The sequence below is a fragment of the Pollicipes pollicipes genome, unplaced genomic scaffold (assembly GCF_011947565.3).
Source record: "Pollicipes pollicipes isolate AB1234 unplaced genomic scaffold, Ppol_2.1 Scaffold_3812;HRSCAF=4468_pilon_pilon_pilon, whole genome shotgun sequence".
In the NCBI taxonomy this organism is placed as follows: Eukaryota; Metazoa; Arthropoda; class Thecostraca; order Pollicipedomorpha; family Pollicipedidae; genus Pollicipes; species Pollicipes pollicipes.
This window is the reverse complement of record NW_023596380.1, coordinates 169,308-186,089: the sequence shown is the minus strand read 5'-3', so window position 1 is coordinate 186,089 and position 16,782 is coordinate 169,308. Positions and strand designations below refer to the sequence as shown.

Below are 16,782 nucleotides of genomic sequence, written 5' to 3'. Positions count from 1 at the left end.
GAGGTCTAAGAGCACTCCGTACACCGATCTTGAGGTGGCTTTGTTTGACCTTAGTTGACCAAGAGGTTATGACGTAAGTATCTCTAAATTTGACAGAAGTGAATGCACACACGGGCTTACATGAATTGTAAATTTGATGTCACCTGCTCTTTTATTTTTCCGATCTCGGCAGGGGGGGGGGGGGTCAACGTCGCACTCAATCGTCCACCTACACATTCAGACCAATGATGACTGAATTCGGTGAAACTAAGACGTTAGTCGTAGACAAGCTCATACCACGAAAATAGAAAAGCTTGGCTACATCCCGACTTCATAAAGCTAGCTGCACGCAAGTGATACTGTGTTCATGAGTCTAAGCTGCGCCCCCCCTATCGCCTCTGGTGCCCCTCTTCTCTCACCGCTGGTAAGGCGATCCAGCCGGTGGATGGTGCGCAGGTTCTTCAGTCCGTGCTCCTTGGCCAGGATGAAGACGACCGTGTTGTGTCTGTAGCGGCCGCACGGGTGCACCTGACCGGGGCAGACGAGCGACACCGGTCACACACGGCGGCACGCGCGCCGTCCCTGGTGCAGGGCACGGCCCACCGGCACCGGCGGCACGTGGAACCACGCGCGTCGCCGCTGGTGCCGGGCGCGGCCCACCGGCACCGGTGGCACGTGGAACCACGCGCACCGTCCTTAGTGCAGGGCACGGCCCACCGGCACCGATGACACGTGGAACCACGCGCGTCGCCGCTGGTGCCGGGACATGGGACCACACGCCCCACCGGCGGCACCCGAGGGCCGACACGACACCGGCCAGAGCTTCGGCGAGCGGGCTGCGGCTGCTCGGCACAAGGCACTCACACGCGCTGCAATCGGCTCAGCCAGTTACGACATACACATTCTGCGCAGGTGGGTGCAGGCAGCACGAATGGTGAAGAGTGCGCATCGCGCACTGCAGCGAACCGGGCGCACAGCACAGACGAGCGTCGCATCACACCCCATCACACTTCCAGGTCAACGAGGTCAAGTTGCATGCTCCCTGCATAGCCGGGGGTCGCACACAAGCCTATCGTGAGCACAGACCGAAGCGGTGGACCCCAGACGCGACCCCGCCATCGGCAGACCTGCGGAGCTCCCGGACGGCTGCGGGCTCGACCACAGGCACTGGGACCGAGCAGGGCGTCGGGTCCCAGCCCGGGGCCGCGGGGCTCAGCCGGCCGTCGCGGGCCGACCGAGACCGACTCGAGCCGCGCCGGGCGACGTCGCAAGATTAACAAGGCGCCCGGGGAAATCCACTCGGGAAGGGGCTGGCTCGCTCCCCGGGCATCCGCGCGCCGAAGTTTTTGTTTGCTGCAGTTGACGAGCACAAAACGCTCCCAGCGCATTCTCGTTATTTGGACCGCTGTAGTGTTTTGTTTACCGGTTTTGATAAGTGGGTGAAGCTTACAGTAATTGCTTTTCCAGCATTGCTTTTTTACTGCCGCTTTGCAACGATGTATTCACAAAATACTGGTCTATTATAACGGACGCATTGTGACAAAAGCACCCAGGTTCTTCAAAGAACGAATATGCCACAAACTTGTAGGCCCCGAGGAGCAGCCATTTCTTATCGCGAATCCCTAGGGCGGGCCTGTAGATCAGCCGAGCCCACTGACTGAAGTCGACCCAGCCCACCGTCTCCGGCCGCGCAGGTCAGCTGCGCTGACTCCCAGACGCCCAAGCTCCCAGACTCCTAGACGCCCGGACTCCCCAACCCCCAAAGCTCCGGACTTCCAGACCCTCAGACTCCAAGACTCCTAGACTCCCAGACGCCCCGATCGTCTGCTCGCCACCCGCGCGCGGCCAGCCATTTCGCCGAAGGCGCCGCCGCCGGCCAAATACGTACTTGGCGATCATTTCACGCCTTGGCCATCACTTGAGTCGGGGTTTATGGTATTTTTCGCGCCGCGCGGCGTCTGCGGCGGGCCGCGGCCGCCCACCGGTATTCCAACCGACCGCCAACGGAATGCGTAAGGCCGCCGGCGGCCGGCGCCGAGCGAGCGGCGGGCTCGTCCACGCGGCGGGACAGTCCCAGGCGGGCGTGAGCTCGCACAGGACAGTCCCAGGCGGGCGTGAGCTCGCACAGGACAGTCCCAGGCGGACGTGAACTCGCACGGGACAGTCCCAGGCGGGCGTGAGCTCGCACGGGACAGTCCCAGGCGGGAGCGAGCTCGCACAGGACAGTCCCAGGCGGGCATGAGCTCGCACGGGACAGTCCCAGGCGGGCGTGAGCTCCCACAGGACAGTCCCAGGCGGGCGTGAGCTCGCACGGGAGGGTCCCAGGCGGGCGTGAGCTCGCACGGGACGGTCCCAGGCGGACGGGACATCCCACAGGACAGTCCCAGGCGGGCGCGAGCTCGCAAGGAGCAGTCCCAGGCGGGCGCGAGCTCGCAAGGAACAGTCCCAGGCGGGTGCGAGCTCACACGGGACAGTCCCAGGCGGGCGCGAGCTCGCACGGGACAGTCCCAGGCGGGCGTGAGCTCGCACGGGACAGTCCCAGGCGTCATTTGTCACTGGACACGGTATTTAGCTTCGGATGTATGTGTGTCGAAACGTAGTTCTTTACAAAGCAAGCCTCCGCACACATCACGTATTGTAGTTCTGGTTTGGGAAGCACACACAAAAACGCCACGCCTTTGACTTCAGACGTGTTTTGACGAATATACCCGGAGCAGGCCTGGAAGCAGCGAGTTTTTCTTTTCGCTGCCAAATATGCGCGTAGACCATGTTAGTTCAAAAATGAAAGCGTCCGTTTAATTTCATTGATCATTAAAAGGACACTGTTCATATGGCAACAGCGACTTAACACCTCAGACAACGTACAGTTGGGCGGCACTGATAGAACTTCTGTAAATACGCAAGAAACATGTTTAAAGCATACATGCGGCCAGGCTTCAACCAAAGCATCCAGTCCTTTATATTTTGATTTTCTCGCCAATTATCACCGTTACTTTGCAACATGGAACAAATTCCAAAATCTTTCGGCTCCTTGCTGCCTCTTTCCTTCAACTTTACTTCGAAAAGTCGGGACCAAAGCCGCGAAACATCCCTCCACAAAACCTACAGCCTCGCACACGATTAAGCTCAGAAGATGGGTCGGCGAAGCAGGACGCACACCCGAAGCTAACCCCGTACACATGCAAGTGTTATTGAAACTCAGCTCAGCCGCAAAGCCCTGCACTTTTTTCCAATGCCCCCTTCCATTAACTGATAACCAATTTCAGATTATCACTGACGCGCCTTTCGTGTTCTGAACCAATGTACAGATCGGCTGAATTAGACACGGATGTTAGCAGCAGCCTGTCACACCAGTACAACTGCGCCCAATTTCACGATTGGTTGCATTTGGAACGAGAATCAAATCACGCAAAGTGCGTCCCGGGACCCATGCAGCTAAGCTGAACGCTACCACAGATGACAAACGATGTCACAAGTCCACACACAGCACGCGACAGCACAGCGCTGTGCCCGAAATGTCCAGGAGCTGAAAACGTTCGTTTCCCTCGATATACTGCGGTTAACGACAACGTCCACATGCCACAGCAAGGCTACCCGGCAAACACTTCCGCGCGGTGGGTACAGCAAACGTGACAAGATAACAAGCCCCTATCTACAAGAACCCGACTACGGCCGCGGAATATCCGCAGCACTACTGGCATGCGGTTTACTCGGCAGTACCCACGTCTTACCTTCCGCTGGCGGCCAGGCATCAACGCACACGACAGCGAGCAAGCCCACGCCGAGGAGCCAGACCTCCCTCACCGTGTCGCGCCGAGGCGGCGGCGGCCGTGGTGGGAGACGGGCCGAGCCCCTCCCTCTCTCCTCTCCATCCATTACCTGCCCATATTCCGCGGCAGAGGACCGGACGAGGGCGCTGACGAGCCCGCCCACGGCTCCCTGGGGTGCTGTGCGGCCGCGGAAGGACGCTGTGCTCGGGGCGGCGCCACAAACCAACGGCGAGCGTACCTACAGCTCGTGTCGAGACGGACCCGCGCAGAGCTCGACTCACCAGGTGTCGAGACGAACTCACGAAGAGCTCGACTCAGCGGGTATCGAGACGAACTCCCGAAGAGCTCGACTCACCGGGTGCCGAGACGAATCACGAAGAGATCGGCTAGCCAGGTGTCGAGACAAACTCACGAAGAGCTCGACTCACCGGGTGTCGAGACAAACTCACGAAGAGCTCGACTCACCGGGCGTCGAGACGAACTCACGAAGAGCTCGACTCGCCGGGTGTCGAGACGAATCACGAAGAGATCGGCTAGCCGGGTGTCGAGACAAACTCACGAAGAGCTCGACTCACCACGTTTCGAGACAGACCCGCACAGAGCTCGACCCATCGGGTGTCGAGACGAGCTCACGAAGAGCTCGACTCACCGGGTGTCCAGACGAACTCCCGAAGAGCTCGACTCAGCGGGTGTCGAGACGAACTCCCGAAGAGCTCGACTCACCGGGTGCCGAGACGAATCACGAAGAGATCGGCTAGCCAGGTGTCGAGACAAACTCACGAAGAGATCGACTCACCGGGTGTCGAGACAAACTCACGAAGAGCTCGACTCACCGGGTGTCGAGACGAACTCAAGAACTCCGCTCAGCGAGTGCTGAGACAGACCCGTGACGAGTATGGTCCACTTCCTGGTCGACTCACAACCGCGGCGCTCACGCGCGCACGAACTGTGACACTCGACAGCACCCTCAAATGCACGCACGTACCCATGCGCGCGCGCAAGTTACGGCGCGCGTCTCCTTTCAGAGAGGCGTGCAAAGCGGCCAGCGCTGAACACGATCGGCCGACTGAGACCCGTCTTCTGGGACCGACCCGCTGCGACTGACTGGGACCCGCCTTCTGGGACCGACCCGCTGGGATCGACTGGGACCCGCCTTCTGTGACCGACCCGCTGGGATCGACTGGGACCCGCCTTCTGGGACCGACCCGCTGAGATCGACTGGGAACCGCCTTCTGGGAACCGACCCGCTGGGATGGGCTGGGACCCGCCTTCTGGGACCGACCCCCTGGGATCGACTGGGACCCGCCTTCTGGGAACGACCCGCTGGGATCGACTGGAACCGCCTTCGAGGTGAACCTCTTCATCCGTAAGCAACTCTTGGTTCGACAGATTACGCCTGCGATGCCTGACGTCTTTCAGGTGCGTTTGGAAATCTGTCGTTGGCATGCTTGAACAAACTGAACTAGGGGTGCGAAGAATGCGGCCAATTTCTAGCTGGCCAACGCGCCCTTTGATCGCTGATGACACCCTGAATCAGGAGTACAACTCAACCTGAATACCACACATTATTCGTTCGAGCCAAAAACCATCATTGTATTAATTATTATTTACGTCGAGCCAATGTATCGGCTGATATTCAACAGCGCTCGACATCTCACGTTCCTGAATGATTTCCCTGCTATTTTACGACGCCTGCCTAGTGCTAATGAAAAGAGGACTGGAGCGGCTACTTCGGCTCTTTGTGCGATCGTATCACGTCCCCCGAGACTGACCAAAGTCGGTGTGCTTGTTACACAGTCAGGGACAGGCACCGACACTGATTGGATTGCATCCAGCCTCTCCCCACAAAGGTCAAGCATGCCCTCCGACCCGAGACCGCCCCAAAATAGCCCGGAGCACATTGCGGAGCCAGGCGCGTCACTTGCCAATACCGCACACAACACAATGCATATCACGCGCCGGCCCGGAAGCGAGCGCCCTGTCGGGCGCGCGCGGCTGGCGCGGCGGCCACCGGGCCGGCCGGCTGCCAGCCGCGGTAGAGCGACCGGCAACAGGTGACCCTGCGGACAGCGCCGCGTCGACGTGCGGCAGCGGCGGGCCCTGCCGCTCTCGTGCTCGGCCTCTGTGGGTGTCTGTTACCGCGCTCCTGTGCGGGCGAACACTCCCGCCTGCGAACATCGGATCTCGCGCGCGGGCGGGCGAGCCCGGCATGCCGAGCCGCACGCCTTCGGGCGGCCACTCGCGCCTAGAGGCGGCCGGGCATCGTCGCCGTCGTCGTCGTCGTCGTCGTCGTCGTCGTCGTCGTTGTCGTCGTCGGCGGCGGCGGCGGCGGCCCGCTGCCAGCAGACGCTTCCCACCAGCTGAGCGGCGGCCGGCGCGCGCCGCCGGCGGCCGGGTTCGGCAGCGGAGCGAGAGCGCGGCGCACTGCCAGCACCGGCGGGGCCCGGGCCGGCGGCGGCGACAGGCGGGCGTGGGCGGAGCGCGCCGCCGCCGTCCGACCCAGCTCCTGCGACGCCGGAATGCGGCCGACCGCCAACGCAAACAACAGGCGGGACGACGTTAACGGAGCGCCTGTTCTCCCCCGCCGACGGGGTCAGGACTGTGCTCCGCTGGACACGGCCGGTGGATGGCGCTCCCCCCCCCCCCCCTGCGGTCTGAGGCCGACCAACGGCGTCAGCCGCTGCTCTGCTGGACAGGCGGCGATTGAGGCGGCGGGCGGTCCCTGGGTCCGTCTCCCCACCAACAAATAGGCTCAGGACCTAGCGAGAAGGAGTCTATGACTGCAACCGACCTTTCTCCACTGTGCAGGAAAGCGTTCCTTCCGAATAAGGTTCGCTAAATGAACAAACCTCCATGATGCGACCCTAGTGCGACTCCTCGTCGCCACGGGCTGGGGCGGGGGTGGGGGCAGGCTTCACATGAATGAAGCGCACACGATCATTGTCCGTGTGCCCATGTCCCGCAAGGTCCATATGCTCGGCCACTTTCCACGAGAGAGCGGCCGAACCGACAAGCAACACTGGGACCTCAGGTGTCGCGAGGCAAGACTGACGATATCTGTACAGCTGGGGTGGGCCTCTGAGCTCTGCGCCACCCCTGCCCCACGCAAACGGCTAGCCCGGATCGTTCAGCAGCCAGACAAGCGAGAGCAGGGCAAATCGACGGCCATCATTTATCTTGCCGGGCTGTTCCGGAAACCAGTTCAATCAGATGAGGACCGCATTCTCACACATGCATCAAACACTGGAAGATAAATGGACTGCGATGCACCAATGGTTCACACAGGAGCAAGGTGGTGCGGGCCTGACTCGAAACGGCGGCAGGGCGGCACGCCAGACGAGAGCGCAGCTTAGCAGAAAAGCGGACAGCCAAAATCTGATGCAATATAGCATGTCGTGGAGAAAGTTTATCGCAAAACAAGTCCACGATGGGACAAACAATCTGTATTTATGAGAGAACAAACTCGCTGCGATGTGAGTGGGACCGGGAAGCCGCCGACAAAACTCTCCGAAACTGCGGGTTGAAGCAGCGCGCCAGGACGGTGATATGAACCCTACCGTGCATCACACGACGGAGAATTCCTGTGCTTGAACTTGAACAGACTTGAACCGACTACAATCCGGACCCCGCACTGGTACTCGGCCTCGTCCGATTGTCTAAGCATGGGGAGGGCAATCACACTCAGTATTTGTTGAGCCTGTTGACTGGAGTAACTCAAGAGCCGGCTTCTCAGAAAGAAGCAAGACTTGCCCGGTGGTCGTGAGCGGGCGCTGGTCGCACCGACGTCCTCGAAGGGTCCCGTTGGCGGCTCCTCATGGCTGCACGCCTCTCCGTGGTCGCCGTGTACGTCCCCTGCCCAGCTTACCGACCGGTCTGTCGAAGAGGCGTCTCCTCGCATCGCGGCCGAGACGGACTGGGCGGGCGGGGCCTCACCGCCGGCCCGAGACTCGGGCCGGAGCCCGTGCCGCCGGCGTCGCGGCCGATCCGGCCGGGATCAGCCTCCTCCGTCCCAGACGAGGGATGACGTGCGGCGGGCGGGGCGGGGCGGGGCGGGGCGGGCCGGGCGGAAGCGGTGCGTTTCCGCTGGTGTCGGCGGTTCCGGCCGCCCGGGTCCGGTTCGGCGACAGGTCGGCGACGTCAGGCGTCCCGCTGTCGGGACCGCGCCGCTGCTACAGGGACGGCGGCGACGTCGCGCTGTCCGGCTCGGCGGCCATCGCCCGGCATCCAGCGGCTGGTGTGCGGCGCGCCGTTTAGTGCGGGCGGGGGGTGGGGCGGGTTACTGTTAGAGGTGAGGTACAGTGCTGGTCTCGGGCCTGTACTCACCGGCAGTGAACAGGGTTTATCCAGGACCACCAGCTCATCGGACAAGTGGATTATCTCCATAGGCCGGGAGAGCACGGGAGTCTCGTGTCTGCAACAACATCAGAGGGCTACTCGTCACGTGGCCCGGGTCACGTGACGCCCGCCAGGTGGCGCGCGGGTCGGGGAGGGCGGTCACACCAGCCCGGCGTCACACGTGCGCACTCTGAAGAAACAGAAAAGAGATGTCGACAGAAACAGACCGGACCTCCAGCGGCGGGAGTGGAGAGGGTTCTGCGGACGCGGCTCCACGGAGCCCCCATGCAGCGGTGGTGGCCGCGTCGCCACGAAGCCCCGTGCAAGCCCCATGCGCATGCGCACTTACCGTGGACCGTCGTGAACCGGCCGGCCCGCCCGAACGGCGGGGCGCGGCGCCCAGCGCCGCGCTCCGCCGCCTCCTCACCGCGCCCGCCGCGCATCTGAAAACGGATGGCGGTGCTCTCCGCCAGGCGGGCCGGCCCCGGCCACTCACCGGTATCGACGAGGGCTTGTCGACTACAACGATATCCTCGTCGATATGGACCAGGGGCACGGGGTCGGCCGTGATGGGCACCTCGTGTCTGCAACATGTGCAGCGGAGTCGTGAGTCCGCGGTCAGGGGCTGAGGCGCTGCCGGGCGCCACGCGCCGGCCGGGACAGGCAGGACGGGCCGACAGAGTACGGAGCACGCCGGGTTAGACGACCGGCGCCGCGCGGACGCGGCGCGCTACCGTAAAAATCGGCTACCGGGCCGGGGAAAAGGTCAGTGGCGACTGGACACGGGCGACGGGCGACGGCAGGGCGGTGTCGCATGCGCAGACGGACACGCTGCGACGGCAGACTCGACCCCCAGCACGCTGGACTGTGCCGGCACGGCGCGACACTATTCGAGACCCGAGTGAGGGTTCGTCAAAGGTCACGCCACTCGGCGGGGTGTCATTACCATAGACACACAACTCGAACCGTTGCGGTGTACAGATTGCGCGGCTCTACTGTTTGAACACGGGACGCCGTCTGCGGCGCCACAGAGCACGCTAACGAAAGTGCCGGCCCACGACAGCAGAAGTCGAGGCAGCTCTACGACGTAACAGCTCGCGTCAGCACAACTTGGTCCGGTCCGCTCCGGGACCCACCTGGGACTTTCCGCCGCTCCGGGGAGGGGGGGGGGGGGCAGCTGGCCACGTCCGACATGCCACCGGCGCACTGGATGGCTGATAGCGGCAAATTATTGGCGCCCGAACGAAATGGCCCTGATGTATGGTGATGGCGTATCGCGTTCGCCATTGGCTCGGCGCTGCCGGCACGACGAACGTCACCGCCGGCCCGGTGCAGGTCACTGCTTTGCTCTCGATTCACGCCTCTCCCCTCGCCCTCCCTCCTGGATGTATCGGCAAGGTGAGGGATGCTCCGCTCTCGATTCACGCCTCTCCCCTCGCCCTCCCTCCTGGATGTATCGGCAAGGTGAGGGATGCTTCGCTCTCTTTTCACACTTCTCCCCTCGCCCTCCCTCCTGGATGCATCGGCAAGGTGTGGGAATGACGGGACGACCGGTCGCCGCGGCAACGCGTAGCGGCAGCTCTTTTTAGTGTTGAGCCATAAATTGTTCAGGTTGGCATGTGAGCTTATTGGCCCAGTATCAACTATCGTTATCCTGGCTTATCAAATCGAGGCTTAAGCTCAACACCAAACATCGAGGTTTGGAAATCTCTTAGATCAGAACGCAATATTTTTGTTAACGTGCTAGCACTTTCAGGAGCATATTAGCAAAGGTATTAGAAACCTCGGGAAAAATGGGTAAAATTGACACAAGACGGAAATGTCTTAAACTCCTTTCTTGTCGGCATTATGAAGTGAGCTAACGACCACCAATATACTAGGAGTTACTGCAGTACGGTTTTCGGACTCCATTACACCGCCACAGTAATGCGATACAGTCCCGGAAAGTTGTTAAAGTTTCAGACGGAGAGATTGACCAGACTTCCGAGTTACTTGTCCCACAAGCCAACGCAAGCCAGACGCAGTTTCAGGGAGTGGTCCACGTTTGTATGGGGGTTTGAACTAACAAAGTCGTCTTGAAGATCATTCGGTTCAGTTTACAGCCCTGCCGTTCCTAAAGCCTAAACCCCTCTAGTTTTTCATCTACACGCCCGCGATGACATGCAGGCTATTTCGGGGAGACTACTTCAAGGTCGCCCTCACGTCCATGACGCCATTATAACGTCATTCAAGTCCCGTCATTCCTTTAGTCATGCGGCGATAAAGCCCCCCAAAATAGAATTGTCGAGTCGTTCATTTACGGCGTTCGTAAGCACGATATCTAGATATAACCGGTTGTCAACTGGCTCTCAATCAATGTTGTGCAAGGTACGATGCCGTACCCAAGCAAAAACATACTAATCAGTACATTTATCTTACAGAAAAATATGTGGTCTAGAGCAGTCTTGTCCACTTAAGTACCAACAGTATACTTAAGTGGACAAGAGTATACCAACAGTTATAAGCGAGCATGTTCAATCATATCTGGTGCTTGGTTCAATATCTTCAAATGTGGAGCATTTTCTTTAGGATTGAGTAACAAATACCAGCAGGCAAATAGCCATAGCCTGTCTCCATTGACCCATTTGGCTACCAGGCTGATCTGATCTAAAGGAAACAAAGTGCGTGTGGGTCCACTTAATAGCTGGCGACTCGCGGCAGTTGAGATAGTAATAGTAGAAGGAGGCTTGGATAACTTAAAGAAGGCTTGGTAACCTAAAAGTTAATTTAAATAAATAAACACATCTTTACGTAACTTATTATTCAAACGGCAGGACCAAACGCCGTCCGAGGCTGTTAACGATACATGTAGGTAAGTAAAATTGAAAGCCCGGAATAAATGGCTTCACCTGAAGTTTACGAAAAAACGTTTGGACAACTGATTGAAAGCTCGCTCTCCAGGACATCTGAAAGCCACGCCCAGTCTTTGGAACACCTGAACCCTCCCCTGGATTGCCGCGGCTGAAAGAACATGTAAGCGTCTTTTACCAGAGCTGGGTAAAGAACCAAAACATATAACCACCACCGAATAAACTGCACGAATATCTGGCCGTCCCTTGGCAAGGCATCGGCTCAAGGCAGCCGATGCCAAACATCCCAAGCATCAGCCAAAGGCGGATTTGATTCACGCAAACCAGTGGCCGGATCTATTTCCGGCGAGCCGGGCCGGTTTTACCGCGCCACAAACCGATGTTCGGTATAGTTTCGTCCCAATTTCCGGCTGTTCGGTCCACCACGCGGCGCCGCTCGCGCCACGAACGCCACGGAACCGCAGCTAACACCGACCCGCCCCGCCATTAATCCCATAAGAGGCCCGGCGCGCAATAAATCGCCGCCGGCCGTCCGCAGTAAAAACGCCCGGAGCACACGGGCGACGCCGCCGTCCACGCGGCGCGACCGCCACCCAACGGGGAAGGGGACCGGGGTGGGCCGGATGGGGATGGGGAGGGGGTCCAGCCTCCCAGTCACGTCAGGCGGGCGCCGGTGCGGAACAGAGCTAGGCCAGCCCGGCAGCGGGCTGGTGTGACATAGCCTAAGGCTCAGCTTTGGTGTTCCGCGAAACTGACGCTGGCGGTCGTGTGATGTGCGCGATGAGAGGTTTGTCGCGGCGACGACAATGCAGAGATCAGGACCAGGAGCGGTGGACAGGAGATAATTTAGATTCAAGCTATGATGAATGAGCGTATGATAGGCGGTTGAAAGGCGGATTAGGAAATAAAACAGCGAGTTAAATTCATTTGTGTGGTAAGAGGATAAAAAGAAGAGGAGAAACAAGACAAAGGCAGTGAATTTTCGTGAATGAAAACTTTGCTGTGAAGATAAAAGAAAACCGTCGGGTTGGAAGGATGGATACAGATGCAGAACGCACCGGTCACTCTGCGCCTCCAACAGCACTAAAACAAAGAAGGATGCCCGAACAGCGGAAAAGGGGCATGTTCGCCAAAGCAGTAACTGCGCAGGTCGGCACGACCGACGGCTCGGGGCGAGCCGCTAACAGTCACCCTCTGAATCGGCGCTCAATCGAATCTCCGATAGCGACGCGGTCGTGCCGGTCGGCGGAACGACGCGTGAGGACGGACGGACAGGCGGCGGCCGGCTGCCACTCACCTGTGCACCACATTGGCCAGCAGGTCGTTGTGCCGCAGCCGGTGGTCCACGTCCACCTTCTGGTAGTTGACGGTCAGCGTGCCCGCTCGGATGCAGCGCTCCTGGAACGGCCGGCAACGACATCACACTGCCGTCCAATACACAGCGCTCCTGGAACGGCAGGCAACGATATCCCACTGCCGTCTCATACGCAGCGCTCCTGGAACGGCAGGCAACGACATCACACTGCCGTCCAATACGCAGCGCTCCTGGAACGGCCGGCAACGACATCACACTGCCGTCCAATACACAGCGCTCCTGGAACGGCAGGCAACGATATCCCACTGCCGTCTCATACGCGCGCTCCTGGAACGGCAGGCAACGACATCACACTGCCGTCCAATACGCAGCGCTCCTGGAACGGCAGGCAATGACATCACAAACCCCGCCGTCTCATACACAGCGCTCCTGGCGCGGTCAGGAGACGGCGAAATCCTGCCTCCCTTGCGCCGACCGCTTGCATGCTACGCTCCTAAGAAGGCCGGACAGAGGTGTTCGGCTCAAGTCAGCAACGCACGTCAGTCATCAGTCACCAGTCATCAGTCCAAGAATTAATGGTCGTTCAGTTAGAACCCCGTTCGTTTCATCATCAATTGTATCGCCAGCATTAGCGTGCAGCCGCAGCAGTGAGCTATTCATTCTTAGACCGCGTTTCAACTTCAACATCATTGATGGCGTAGTAAATTTCATGCCGCTAATCAACCACTGGCTCGCGCCCAAGTGCATCAGAGTGCGGTATGTCGCTTGGCACTGGCTGCGAGGTCGAATGGATCCCTCCCAACGCTCGTTACGCTTCTCATTTGAAACGTAAGCACCGTGTCACGGCGATCAGGTAGACCGGCTTCAGCACCCATGGTTCGGCGCGGCGATCCCAGGTTGAACCCATGCTTTGGCTTGGTGAACCGCGACTCGGACACGCGGGCGCGTTGCGCTCTTTGTGTACTTTTGCCGTTCGTAAACATACGTGACAGGCGAAACCCCGGGAAACCATTCCGTTCTCAATGACGCCTTTCAGAAGGATTCCGCTTTTATCACCTCAGCGGGCCAGTTCCCTACGGGGAAAGTAATCAAAAATGGAAACTACCAGTGGGTAAAAGCGTAGCGCTCCAGGCCATCTACTCTGAAAGAAAATCCGCATCGTTGGCTGCACAGCGAATTTTCTATTGATGGGCTTAATTTAAGCTCCGTGGAGACTAGAAAAGCGTTCATTTCCTCCAGAATATCGACGCTAAATATACCCTGGAGGTTCAAAATGCACGGCGTTTCGCCGCAGTGTTCCCCACTGAATGCTCGAAAGGTAGGTAATGACATGCAAAAACAAAATCATTTGCTGTGAGAATAAACATTTCCAGCCGAAATATATCCACATATGACACATTGGACCACAGCGATTAAACCACTGCCAGCATGCTTATCAAAATTCCACCTGGATGGATTCAGTGTGCGACAAGAAGCAACGTTCAGAAACATCTACGACATACACAGGGGTGTCTCCAAATCCGAACAAAAACCGCAAAATATCGACGCAAAAGTGCACAACTCTTCGTCACACTTACTCGTTTACAGTCATTTGATGTCCTTGGCGTCCAAAAGGGCCGTGGCCCGTTTATCATACCACGAACCAGACCACCACACACACACCGCGGCGTATCAGCAGGTGCCTGGTACTGCGGTACAGTCCACCGTCCCGGCGGCTGCCCGAGCGGTACTGCGGTACAATCCACCGTCCCGGCGACTGCCCAAGCGGAACTGCGGTACAATCCACCGTCCCAGCGGCTGCCCGACCGGTACTGCGGTACAGTCCACCGTCCCGGCGGCTGCCCAACCGGTACTGCGGTACAACCTGCCGTCCCGGCGCCTACCCGAGCAGTACCGCGATACAATCCACCGTCCCGGCGGCTGCCCAACCGGTACTGCGGTACAACCTGCCGTCCCGGCGCCTACCCGAGCAGTACCGCGATACAATCCAGCGTCCCGGCGGCTGCCTGAGTGGTCCTAAGGTACAGTCTATCGTTCCGGCGACTGTCCTGGCGGCACTGCGGCGCAGCATACCGCGCCGGGCGCTCGCTTCGCGAGCATCCGGCGGCCCGGGAGAGCCGTGTCGCGCCCCCAGTGACCTCTACGTGGGGCGTCCGGCTTACAGGCCGGTCGCCGGCGGGAGAATTCAATTCCTGCCGCCCGGCCGCCGTATGATTCCAATCGCAGAATTGGCGTCAGATCAGTTGGCGGTGGGACGGATTCGACGAACGGCGACACGGCCGTGCCAGGCCGCCGGCGGCGGTGCGTCCGGCCAGAGCCCACGCCGGCCGCCGAGCGGCGTCCGCAGGCGGGCCGCGCCGCGCCACAGCGGCCGGGCCGACGACACGGCCGCCGGCGCCAACTGAAGCGGCCGTCGTGGCCAGCAGCCTGACAGGCTCGGCTGGTGTTGGCGTCCGCGATGTAGCAGCAGCAGTGTGTCATCAGTGTATACGGCGAAGTCCCCGTGGGGCTGGGATAGAGAGCCCCAAATCGTGCTACTGCACGCCTTAAAAATAGCAATATGATATCAGCAGGAAGGGCTTTGAGCGCCTAGTCTTTCGGTATTGTAATTTCACGGTTCTTATACCGACAGTTACCGACATTCAATATCTCTCTCGAGGTAATGGTTGAACGACGTTATCAAGCAAACACTGTCGATTTGTTCATGCTGGGGTCGTTTAGCCAGTACCTGCTGGCACGTAACAAGTCGATAGCCGCCAGCAATACAAGCTCGGACTCATAATACCAACATGGCAACCAAGTTACCACACAATAGACTAATTTCTTTTTCACTTTCTGTCGACACATCAGTATGGCAGGGGAAACCCACCGGCAACAACATCTAAATGCACGCATCTACCAAAGGCAAACGGTGCACAACGGACGCCAAGCTGCTGCATGCGGTGTGGTGGCCGGCACCGTGGATTGTGCACACCTGGCGCCCGCAACTTTGGATGACTCACAATATGCTGGCTAGTGCGGCGCAGTTTAGATCTCTACTGACCAAATATCCCACATTTCCGCTCACGCCTGTGTGAATCAACAGACTAAGACCTCATCTACACTCCATCCCCCATTTCCACCCGACATCTGAGACCGAATATCTTCCAGGGAGGTGATCGGGTCTCTGTGCGCCTACTAAACAGGGTCCCAGCCAGACATAGCAGATAGTAAGACAGGCGCAAAACGAAAGTAAACTAACCAGTGTGGTGCGTCTGATGACGAGTTTAGCGTGTGTAGTCACCACTGGAATGAAAGTAAGCTTATTATCCAGCTTGCTTCGCTACGAAATGAGCGAGTGTGCGATGAGGGCGCGGTGATCAAAACATGCCTCCGCAAAATAAATCTTCAAGGCTAAGTGAAGGTTATGTGCATAAACACGGCACCTGGCCAGCGCAACGACCCCGTATGCCCGCTTGACCCAGATTGTGAGTCTTACATAATGCCTATTTGCTGGACCACCAGCCCCCTGGAGTCCCCTAATTATTGCTGGACGCCAGCGCTCTTGCCCACATTAGCCCAAGCGATGCGCATGCGTGCACTCGACCTTGACCGTCCGTAGCCGCACGTATGGTGCCCGACACACCTGTACTCGCCACCCATTCACTTCCGTTTATTCAACGCCGCCTATCCTTTCCACGATGCACTGCACGGACTGGCGCGACAACGAGAGCTGCGGCGCATGCGTGGTATGCGCACACTAGTCCACCTGTTGCGGGGGTCCGTGCTTTTCCAAGTTCCCTTATACGGCGCGCACTGGCCGCTTATCCAACGCCAGGAGAGGACAGGGGGCGGGGGAAGGGCAGCGCGACCGATGGCGCCCAGCTCTCCGCTAAACAAACGCGCCTTAATCGCGCCGCCGCGGTGGACTGTTGGCGCGCAGTTCATAACAGCGGGCGGTCGGTGTGCTCAGCGGACAGGGCGACGCCGCCCCGTCACCTCATATTGCAGTTTACCGGCCGGCGCGCTGGAGAGGCCCGGTCAATATTGTCTGCGCGCTGATAGGTCCAATTGAGTGGCCGCGGCCGCACGGCGCCAATATGTGGCCGGTATGTCACAGCCGGCCGGCGCCGGGTGCGGCCGAACCGCCCGGGGCGCGCCTGGGTCACGCGAGAGGCATGGGTCAACCGACCCGACGCGGCAGCCGCGGGGTCCGCTCGTGCCGGGGGCTTCACAGCGAGACCCCGAACCCTGGTCGTAAATTAACGCAAATCAGGCGCTGGTCGACGCTGTGCACCCTATCATGGAAAAATAGCTTTGCTGGTGCCAGGGCCTATCCTCCACTGTTTCACATTGTGCAGTGTCGCAATCTCGCCTCTGCCACCGATACCCATGCTTATGTCGCCATGCACTTCAAGAATCTATAAGTTTGCCGCCTCGCACGTCTTCATTCCGCTCGTCCTGTAGTGAGCTTGGGGCCCTCAGAGGAGGCATCTGGTTAGGGACACGCGGGTGGCTGCTTGGGCAGAAACCCACCTCAGATTTTAATCTAGCT

The 16,782-nt window shown here is 59.3% G+C and overlaps 1 protein-coding gene across 1 annotated transcript in view; it reads right to left on the bottom strand.

Moving 5' to 3' along the window:
• The window catches only part of LOC119093012 (RNA pseudouridylate synthase domain-containing protein 2), a 58,579-nt gene that overhangs the window by 24,237 nt on the left and 17,560 nt on the right, over positions 1–16,782 (bottom strand). Inside the window, exons 4-6 of the mRNA XM_037215904.1 lie at positions 12,231–12,331; positions 8,581–8,668; positions 399–507 (exon numbers count right to left, since the gene is read on the bottom strand). Coding sequence (XP_037071799.1) covers positions 399–507; positions 8,581–8,668; positions 12,231–12,331 — 298 coding nt within the window. The remainder of the gene's footprint in view (positions 1–398; positions 508–8,580; positions 8,669–12,230; positions 12,332–16,782) is intronic.